The sequence below is a fragment of the Myotis yumanensis genome, unplaced genomic scaffold, assembly GCF_028538775.1.
Source record: "Myotis yumanensis isolate MYYU_CA2020_CCGP unplaced genomic scaffold, mMyoYum1.0.hap1 SCAF_2, whole genome shotgun sequence".
NCBI lineage: Eukaryota > Metazoa > Chordata > Mammalia > Chiroptera > Vespertilionidae > Myotis > Myotis yumanensis.
In genome coordinates this window covers 74,975,809-74,986,621 of record NW_027223753.1, presented here as the reverse complement: position 1 = coordinate 74,986,621, position 10,813 = coordinate 74,975,809, and the positions used below count along the sequence as shown (strand labels likewise).

General features: G+C 36.6%; 1 protein-coding gene across 1 annotated transcript; it reads right to left on the bottom strand.

The window, feature by feature from the left end:
• Positions 1 to 879: 879 nt before the first annotated feature.
• Positions 880 to 8,649, bottom strand: PRL (prolactin). The gene is made up of 5 exons (XM_070403417.1): positions 8,622 to 8,649; positions 6,369 to 6,553; positions 4,427 to 4,534; positions 2,076 to 2,381; positions 880 to 1,071 (listed from the first exon to the last, which is right to left on the bottom strand). Exons 1-5 carry the CDS (start codon positions 8,647 to 8,649, stop codon positions 880 to 882), a joined length of 819 nt encoding a protein of 272 aa, XP_070259518.1.
• Between the last annotated feature and the right edge of the window lie 2,164 nt (positions 8,650 to 10,813).

Sequence of the window (10,813 nt, the reverse complement as noted above, 5' to 3'; positions counted from 1 at the left end):
TTCGTCTTTGTATCTGCCATGGTTTGAATGTTTATGTTACCCCAGAATTCATATGTTGTTGCCCTAATCCCCAAAGGTTATGGTGCTAGTGAGTGGGGCTTTTGGGATTTAAGTTATGAGCTTTGGCCTCTGTGAATGGAATCAGTGCTCTTATATAAGAGACCCACAAGCTCGCTAGCCTTTTATGCCATGTGAGGATACAATGGGGAGTCTGGGAGCCAGATGGGGGTCCTCACCCCACCATGGTGGCACCCAGACCTTGTACTCCAACCTCCAGAACTGTGAGAGCTAAATTTCTGTCATTTATAAGTGACCCAGTCTGTGGTGTTAGCCTGACAGACTAAGATAGCATCCTGATAATTTGAGACTGTTTAGTAAGCCTCATGCTCCTTGGGTGCATTACAATTTCATAGTATTTAAATTGTCTGTCATAATACTGTGAAAGTTAGCTGATAGGATATGGCTGCCTTTTAGAAAGAATCCTGAGAATTTCAATCTTCTTGTTAGCATGACCAGCATGATTAATAATTATCAAATTCTTTGATTCTAATAACTTGACTCACAATGATTTACTGTGATTCTAAAGTAAGCTGTTAATTGTCTTATTTGTAATGCTAGCTTCTGCTATTTGTGACAAATTTTAATAGGAACTTCTCAATGATAGTGATTAATTTTATTTTGATTTTTCTACTAAGTGAAGATAAGAAACTTTGACAAATTGCTCTTGTAGATTTTGACATTTCTAAGAAGTCGGTTTTTATTTTTTAAGATAAGACTCATTACACCAAGCATGCATTAAAAAGCCATAAAACTAAAAGAAGCTTGCTATGGGGTGGATCATTAAGAACCATTCCAGAAATAGATGGAATGGATGTGAGCTTAGCAGTTGCTATCATAGATGATTCGGCACTTCAGGACCTTGAGATAGTTGTCAATCTTATGCGAATCCCTGCGTAGGCAATGGATCAGCTCATAAAAAGCAAAAAGGCGAGTGTCTTCATCGGCCTCTTGCAGAGATGGAAGTCCCAACCAGGGAGAGGGGGCCTCATTTCTTCTGACTCCATGTTGAACCTAATAACAAAAAAGATAGTGACATTATTAGTATTATTTGCTTATCTTTGCTCTTTCTAATTGTTGAATTAAGATTTATGGAAGAGATAGGAATGTAAAATTCTCCAGACAGAGGCATGGGTTACTGAGCCAGTGTATCAGAAGTCTATTTATGGTGTAAAAACTAGAAGCAGAACTCAAGTGTAAGTTTTCTCATATGCATGTGATTGTAGGTGAAGTGTGCCTATGCTGGATGGAGAACCAGAAAGTTGCTATTGGAATCTAGACATGAATGTGACAAAGAGACAATGCGGAGCTGGCCTCCGTTCTCTCACTTGAGGAACTTCTTCATTTTCTGACTTTGTCTCTAATGTGCACTGTGGACTTTATTTCTTCTGGCAGGTCACAATGTGACAGGTCACATTGATCTTTTACCTGCTTTGAACAGATTATATTCTCCATATAGAATATGTACCAGAGAAGGATATGATGAGGATTGTACTTGATGTTTTAAGGCTAAGGCTAGCATGTGTGTGTGTGTGTGTGGGGGGGTGTGTTGGGGGGAGAGGGAGATAAACACCATCCAATCTGATTTTTATTTTCTCTTTTCTCTGTCCTCTCATGTTTTGATGTGGGGGAAAAAAGAGGAAGAATATGAGCAGAATGTCAATAATAGGTGTCCTAGAATACTTTGAAAAAAACATTTCTCTTGCAGATTCTATTCTCCAGTTTCTTTCCATTGAAATTATTTTACTGCCTGTCCCCAAGAAGCGCCAAGGCTTGGATGGATTGGTGTGGAGTGTAGGGAAGTCTGCACCTGTCAGATATGACAGTGGAATGCTAAGATCCACTTACAGTAGACCCTATCACTACAAATTACTGTTGCTTTATTTAATAGCAGTGTAGAATATAAAATGCCTAAACATTGTTCTTACAGAGTGAGGTATTTCAAAATGTATTCCTCTTCACAGGGCTCACTTCTTTCTTTAATGAGAAAAGCAAAGGAGTGTCAGGAGGCTGCTTACCTGGTTGATTATCTTCTCCATGCCCTCTAGAAGCTGTTTGTTACGGTCCTCGATCTCTATGGCTCTTGATAGGATGTCATTCGGGGTTTCTTGTGTCCCAAGGGCTTCTTGCGTACTAAGGGCTTCTTGCGTACTAAGGGCTTCTTGCGTACTAAGGGCTTCTTGCATAGCAAAGGTTTCTTGGGTCCCAGGGGCTTCTTGTGTACCAGGGGCTTCTTGTATAGTACGCACTTCCATGACTAGATGATACAGAGGCTCATTCCAGGAGCGCAGCACTCTGAGGACCAGGTTCAGAAGGTCTTCATGCTAAGCAACCATTAAAATAATCGCATTAAAATAAGCATAGTACAATGGGTGACATGTGATTTTTGCTCAGAGAGGCTGACTTAACTATATCTTTGTTATTCCTACATGTGTGTAGTTTGTAGGAAAGGACAAGTTGTAAAAATATAAAATTTAAGCTATTGGTTTATACTTAGATAAATTTTTAAAAATCTGGCCTACATAACTGTTTCTTTTAATGATAGTTCTAATTTATGACATGAAGACTTTTGTTTTTCTTCTGAAATTCTACCATTTCCCCACACAGAGAATTCTTTCCTATTTGACTGCTTTGCTTTTCTGTGGGGAAAAACCAATTTTGTTGGAATTCCAGAAGCGCCTTTCCTGAGTCAGGAAATGTAGAGTCCGCCAGTGTCAATGACAAAGAGCCCAAATAATTTCATTTAAAGATACATTCTTATCAATGAATCAAATTATTCATTAGTGCATTGTTTTGTGACTTGTAGTTTTATTTTATAAAATTGGAACAAAGAGACAATGAAGAAGATACGATATACAGAAACATGCGCTCCTTAGTCCACACCAACTCCTGCCCCCACGCTGCTCTCGGAGCACTGTATTTACTGACATATCCCGGTGAATAAAATGGCACAATGCTATCTATCATTAATAACCACATTAAAGGAACCCACAATGGACGTATTGTAGTACAACAATAAAAAGAGTTTTGAATTGGATGAAGCCCAGACTCACTGTTTACTACCCATGTAACTGGTGTAAATTCCACCTGCTCTCCAAGTCATGATTTCCTTGCCTCAGTAAGTGTGTAATAACAGCACCTTGTGTTAGAGGATTTTTTATGAGGATTAAATATAGTAATGCACATAAAGTGCTTCGTAAGGTGTCCACTAATGTAGTAGCTATCGATAAATTTAACCCCTCTTCTTCCTCCTCCCCATTTTCACTTTCTTCCTTTATTTTATTATTATCATCATTATCATTATTTATTAATAGGCTCAGCAGACAGAAAGAATGCCGGTACCATTAACAAAGTTGTAAGGAAAGAACACATTGAATTTATGGGGCTATATATGTGAAGATGTTTCTTTTAAATCGTGTTAACTGTGGTTATGGCGGGAAATCAGAAGGGAGATGACAATAATAAATTCGAGCTGGGATAAATGACTGGGGCTTGATACGCAGACATTGCTGTCATCAGAACAGAGAAGCAAAACAATATTTTACAGGCTCTGCTTTCAGGTGAGACTTATTATTGAGAAGTAAGAGTTGGCAGAGGAGTGAGTGAAGAATGAAGAAAGGAAGAAAGAAGCAGGTGTCAGAGAAGTAGGAGGATCAGAAGGGGAGCCTTGAAAGTCCAGAAGAGATGGCTCAGATGGTGTAGTGGTCAGAAATGCGAAATGCTGTCCTTATAGGAGCCCGTGTCATAAATAAAACTGATTTGTGTTTCTTACATATCCATATTTTTTTTTCAAACCTTATATTTTTACACATGGAAGTCCAATTCTGCTAACGCTTTCACATAGTATAATATATGCAGTCCTGGGTCTAAGCATTGGTTGCCATCATGTCTGCATGGACAATTTATGGATCTGTTACATTTATTTATTTATTTTTAAACATATTTTTATTGTTCTTTTAGAAAGAGAGGAAGGTAAAGGGAGAAAGAGATAGAAAAATCGATGAGAGAGAACATCAATTGGCCGCCTTCTGCATGCCCCTCACCAGGGATCAAGCCCTCAACCCAGGCATGTGCCCTGACCAGGAATTGACCTAGCCCTCTCTTGATGCATGGGTAGACACTCAACCACTGAGCAACACTGGCTGGGCTGTTATTTATTTCGCTGCTACAATATTTAGTCAGCATTTGATTTTACTGATAATTTACCAACTATATAATGTTATTTTTCTTTGATTGCTTACTCTTCATCCTCCTTGCCCGGCAAGTGTAGTTACCATTGCCTATTCTAATGCCTCTAATAATCTGCAGCATGGAAATACCAGTGTACTGCCTCTGTTGTTTTGGTGAGAATCCTGGATAAAAGACTTACATGCATCTTTTGGGCTTGCTCCTTGTCTTCAGGGGTAGGGATTGAAGAAGTGTGGCAGCCATTGATGGCCTTGGTAATGAACCCCCTGTCCTGGGCATATTGTTTATCCTGAAAGTGATAGAGCAGATTCAATGAGGGTTGTTTGAGCATTAAATCAATTAAACCCAGTTCTAAAATATTAACACCTTTGATAGTTGTATAATTCTTAAAAAATTATAGCCACAAAAAATAAAACTAAAGAAATAAGAAAGTTGCCCTTTTTCCTACCCTTTCTTTCCATTATCTCTATAAACAGTTCTATTTCAACTAACTTTTCTAAATTCCAAGTTCTTCCTTTTTTGCTATTTCCTTAATTTTATTCTTTTTATGCATCACTATATGGGAAGCAAATACTAGAAATATAAAGAATGTGAAATATTAAATATTTATTAAGTATCATCTTTCTTTAATACTTGAACCAAATGTGATTGTGCATATGAGCCTATATTTAGCCATTTTAAACTCTTGATTATGTAGGACCAAATGGATACACTCCTTTAATGGGTATTATAAAATTGAAACTTTTCTTTGACTAATCTCTAAATCTATACAACTATATACAATCTTCATCGTAGCTGCAGAATACAATTTTTTGATCATGATAAAAGTGATAAATCAGAAAAACAAAAAAATATTAAGCAATGGACTGAGAATAAGAACAGAAAAATCTATGTTAACACATTGACAGAGAAAAACCAATCGTTAGCAAACATTGTGGAAATTTAAAGAGATTACTAGAAATATTTGGAAGACAAAAGATGGCCAGTCAAAAATGTATAAAATAACAATTAGTGTGAAAAATAACTATATAAATATACATTTATTATAAACATTAAACCACAATCTTCATGGAGACTCTTTGATTTATTGAAGTTCTAATCCATTGTCTGATCTTTGATTGACCTAAAAGAGTTAACATCTGACTTCCAAAGTACCTTAATCAGAAATAAAATAATTGTTTCCAGTTCTAAACTAATCTTCCTATTGTAGTTCTAAACCTGGAAATCTTAGAACAATAATTCATAGCATTTTTGAGTTTCAGAACAGCTAACTATTATTACTTGTTTTATTTTACTAACATGCATTCAGTTTAGTTTAACTTTGTCCAACACATGCAATTCATTGCAGTGCAATTCTCATTTATTATATATCTGCAGTGAAGAATGCCTTGGGAGAAATATACCCTACATGCAAGGACAAGAAATCAACATGCTTTCTTCTCCTTAGCCCTACCTAAAAGTGTTTTATGTCAAGCGTTTGTCTCCCCTGCCCTCACAAATTCAGATGTTGAAGCCCCAATTCCCAATGTACTGTATTTGGAAGTAAGGTCTTTATGGAGATAATTAAGGTCCTGAAAGTGGAGCCCTGATCCACCATGATTACTGTCCTTATAAGAAGAGACACCAGACAGTTCTCTAGCTCTAACTCTCATTCTCATTCTCTTGCTCTCTCTGACCCTCTCTTCATCTCCCAGAGCCTTCATGTGAGGAGACAGTGAGAAGGCAAGCTGAGAAGAGGAAAGCTCTTACTAAAATCTGACCATTCAGGCACCTTGATGTCTCAGCATCCACAAATATGAGAAAATACACTTCCGTTATTTAAGATGTATGTATTTTGTATGGCAGCCTCAGATGACTAGTATGGATGCTTAAGCATTTTTGGAAATTCTTAAAAACAAAATGAATTAAAGAAAATTAAAAAATACATTTTTAAAAAATCTTTGGGATTTCCTGAAACTGTCCCTTTCTTCTTATTCCACATTTCATTTATGGATGCCTTCTTTGACCCTTAAGGTGCATTATTTGAAATTTGGCTTGTGTGGCTTTCTTGTTTAAAGTGTGATATAGGTCAATCATTCACATAAAGGTTCCATCTGGGAAGAACCAAGAAGCATGATACTTACAAACTCACTGAACATTTCAGAGGAGAGGTTATGGATGTAGTGAGATAGGATGACTGCATGGTCAAACAGGTCTCCGAGGGCCACTTCGCAGTTGACAGCCCCGCTGGGACAGGTGGGCATGGAGGCCACATTCTTGCAGAGGAGCAGGCTTGACACCAGCACCAGCACCAGCAGGAACGGCCCTCCTTAAATAGAAACAGGAGCCGTTCTCAGATGATCTGTTCAGCTGAGGTTATCGAAAGTCATCTTGTGGAGGACAGCCTTATCTCTCCACATTGCCCTCAGCATGATTTGGTACTTTAATAGCTGGGGTGGGGAAGAATCAACACTTTCTGCTGTGTAAATGTACATATATAATTATATTTGCACAGATATATAGTCAGAAAAGTAGGTTAGTCCCTGCGTGTTTGCACTGCTTCCAGAAGTGCCTCTATAACTTGTAAGCATTTGGAGCTTAAATTAATTCTGAGCCAGAGTGTTTAGGTCATTCTCATACGATAGTTTAATGCCTTGGGAGTTTCTGCAGCTTTTCGGCAGCCTGGCTCTCTTAGAGTTTGTAAATTTTTTGTTTTATTTTTTGGTATAGCAAAGGTGGAGATTTATTGAAGAACAGTACAGACTCCCAAGTGGGGAGGGGGAAAGGGTCCCCTGTAAATTTTGTTTAATACTATATTGACTAATACTTGCATTTTAGACACTGAAATGGCAGTTGATCTGTTTGTTTCACCTTCTTGACTGATAAGAATAAGCGCATGCCTGATTGCTAATGTTGAATATGAAGAGAATTCTAACATCAAAAATGATGCTGTAGACTGGATCTGCTAACTCACTTTAAAAACCCCATGCATCTGCTTGCCACTTTGCCAAAATTTTTAACATTTAAAAAAAATTGTTTCACAATAGCCCAGTGAGATAGTCTCGGCCTTCATTATTATCATCCAATTATACTGATGAACCAGAGGCTTAGCGAGTTTAAGGGATTCTCCCTAAATCCCATTATGAGCAGGTGGAGGATGCCCATACTGTCATCTTGTCACTTCCTCATGTCCCACCCATCACACACAATCAGTAGCCATGATGACTCAGTGCCTCCAGAGGCCATTGCCATTACATTTAAAGAACAATGCTTGACCTTTGATTGCATAACAGTGGCCCTAGAAAGCTTATTTTACCCATTTTTTTCCTGCTCTGTCTATAAAACATCTACTTTAAAATATTTGACAATTATCCGAGATGATTTAGTCATCAATTTCTCCTTTCAGTAGATGGATAGATGTGGACCTATAACATATCAATAATTTACACTTTCAAAAGGTAAGAAACAATAGCAAAGACTTTTAATAGCAAAGACTCCAAAAGAATATCTGGTATTAAAATGTTTAATCAGAAAATTAAAATTTTAAGAAATATTCAATAAATGTAAGTGGATATGTATGAGATAAAACTAGAAAATATCTAAACCAAAATACTTAAAAAAATCTAAAAATATGTTACCTAAATAACTTTTAGCTGCACAATAAAAATATTCATGTTGTGAGCTGATTAATAAAACAGACATTTAATTTTTTTAAATAAATGTGTTTCCAAAATGTTTTTTTTTTCCCTATACATTGTTGTGATGAAATGTAGCTGGATATTTTATCTACAGATATTGTCTACATTATGGCTTCAGAGTTCAAACTTCAACAGGTTGACTCATCTTGCGAAAATCATGTAAGAGACCTGGGAACCAGAAAATGTTAATCTCTGCCTTCTGGATTCGTGGTAAATTAGACCTACAGATCCTTTGGTCTTATTCCAGTCCTGGGTTTCTCAACCTTGGCACTATTGGCATTTTGAGCGGGATAATTCCTTGTACTCCAACCTCTAGAACTGTGAGAACTGAGTTTCTGTCATTTAGAAAGGACCCTGTCTGTAGGTTCTAGAGGCTCTCTTGTGCACTGTAGCTTGTTTAGCAGCATCTCTGACCTCTACCCACTAGGTACCAGTAACACTCCACCGGCCAGTTAAGACAGCCCAAAACATATCCAGACATTAAGATGTGTCCCTAGAAGAATAATTCATCCATTTGAGAACCACTGTTCTAGTCTATTGTGCCCTTGTACAATTGCTTTACAGAGCAGTGATTAGATTACTTTTCTAAACTCTGTAAACCTGAAACCTATTGCTCAAAGAATATTAGCTAAAATTTCAGATTCATACCCTCAAAGAAGTGTTGATAAAGCCAACAACTCAGTGAGTGGCTGTACATACCTGTCAGTGACAACCCTTTGTTGTCCATGGTGGTGATAATTTCTGGAAACACCGTTCGCCAGAGAAGACCTGGTAGTCCCACAGCTTTCTCTTTCCCAGATATTGGCTTTATAAACCTTTGACATCTTTATGAATGTTTTTAATAAGTATCTCCTTCCCTTTACCAGTCATCTATTGTCGTCAATGAGATTACCCCCATAATTTCAAACATCAAATGGCATTTTATTTCTTATTCATATGTAGGAAGAAATACTGGCCAGAAATTTCAAGAGGGATTTTGATTAATTAGACCAAAAGGAAATGAGAAAAAATAATGAAGTAAGATCTGGAAACTAGTTTGGGTTAGAGGACCTTTAAAACTCTAGAAGTCATTTACTTTGAATATTACCTTTATTTCTCTTCAGTTTCTTGAATGTAGCATTATATTTCACTTAGGTGTCTCATGTATTACCAAAGGGTATTCCTTTTTTCATTCAAATTTGCTAGGGGGTCAAGATTTCAAAACTGACACACTAAATACCAGGAAATAAAGCTTGAGAAAATCAAATTTTCTGTTCCTTGTTATATTCTTATTATACTCCTCTTTTTTCTTGTTTTTACATTTTATTCTTTGTCTTAATGATATATATGTCTGGTACTTTGTTTTTAAATGTGCATTTTATTTGCTTATACCTTTTAATTTTACCACCTATGTAAACTTATATTATCATCTCCAGTTTACAGATTAAAAAACTGAGGCTTGGAGAGATTACATGTCAAGAATACAGAAGAAGTAATTAGTCAAGGTAGATGTCAGAAAGATTATTGCTTCAAGGAGAATCAGGAGGGTTGTAAAAAGGCTGGGAAATGAATTATTTAACAAACATTGCTGTATACCCATATTGAAGATGATCAGGAAATCATTCCTGGCCTTAGGAAATTTATTTTGGGAAAGTGACATAGTGGTTTTCAAGGGCAAACACAAGCACACACTTGCACACACACATCCTATATATGACATAGTAAAACAAAATTTTAGGTAATCATTGCCATGTTCTTCAAGGACAGGGGTTGATAAACCGCTATTAACATATGATCATTTTATTTCTCTGACCTCAAGCCACTCCAGGGCTAAAGTGACAAAAATTAATCTTTCATGGGCTCAAAAGTTCCATTTGCCTTTTGGAGATTTCCTAAATGAAATTATTATAATGAATATAAACTAAGTTGTTGACGACTTTCTCTAAATTAAGTCCATGTATCTAAAACAGCCTGTGACCTTTAGTTTTAATTTTACCATATGTCTCTTACAGTAAATTGACAGATGAGGTAATTTAAAAAAATAATCCCTTTCTATAGCATTTGCTTTTACTATAGTTGCTACTGCCTTATTTGTACTTCAGCAATTGTCAGACTAAGTGCTCTTATGGGGGCTTAGAAATCTTAATCAAGACTAACATCACTTAAAAACTATCTTCCATATTAATTGAACATAGTGGTTTGGTCGATTTCTGGGTTCTCTATTATATTCCATTGGTCTATATGTCTGTTCTTGTGCCAGTACCAGGCAGTTTTGAGAACAGTGGCTTTGTAATACAGCTTGATATCTGGTATTGAGATCCCTCCTACTTTGTTCTTCTTTCTCAGGATCGGAGCAGCTATTCGGGGTCTTTTCTTATTCCAGATGAATTTTTGGAGAGTTCGATCTAGGTCTCTGAAATATGCCATTGGTATTTTAATGGGGAATTGATTGAATCTATAGATTGCGTTGGGTAGTATGGACATTTTAATGATGTTGATTCTACCAATCCATGAACAAGGTATGGTATGGGTTGGGAAAATTGAACAGATATATGCAAAAAACAATGAAACTAAACCACCAACTTGCACCATACACAAGAATAAACTCAAAATGGATAAAGGACTTAAATATAAGACTGAAAACCATAAAAATCTTAGAGGAATCCACAGGTAGAAAAATCTCAGACATATGTCGAAGCAATATTTTCACCGATACAGCTCCTAGGCCAATGAAAACTAAAGAGAAAATAAACAAATGGGACTACATCAAAATACAAAGCTTCTGCACAGCAAAAGAAACCATCAACAAAACAACAAGAAAGCCTACTGCATGAGAGAAAATATTTGCCAATGTTATCTCCGATAAGAGTTTAATCTCCAACATTTACAGGAAACTCATACAACTTAACAAA

What these genes read in the sequence shown, in the direction of transcription:
- PRL (XM_070403417.1), bottom strand. Translation starts at nt 8,649, where the DNA reads ATGGACAACAAAGGGTTGTCACTGACAG. An exon ending in CTGAAATGTTCAGTGAGTTT is followed by an intron (nt 4,535 to 6,368) that starts GTAAGTATCATG and finishes TATCACTTTCAG; the next exon opens with GATAAACAATATGCCCAGGA. An exon ending in TGGAGAAGATAATCAACCAG is followed by an intron (nt 1,072 to 2,075) that starts GTAAGCAGCCTC and finishes TTTTGTTATTAG; the next exon opens with GTTCAACATGGAGTCAGAAG.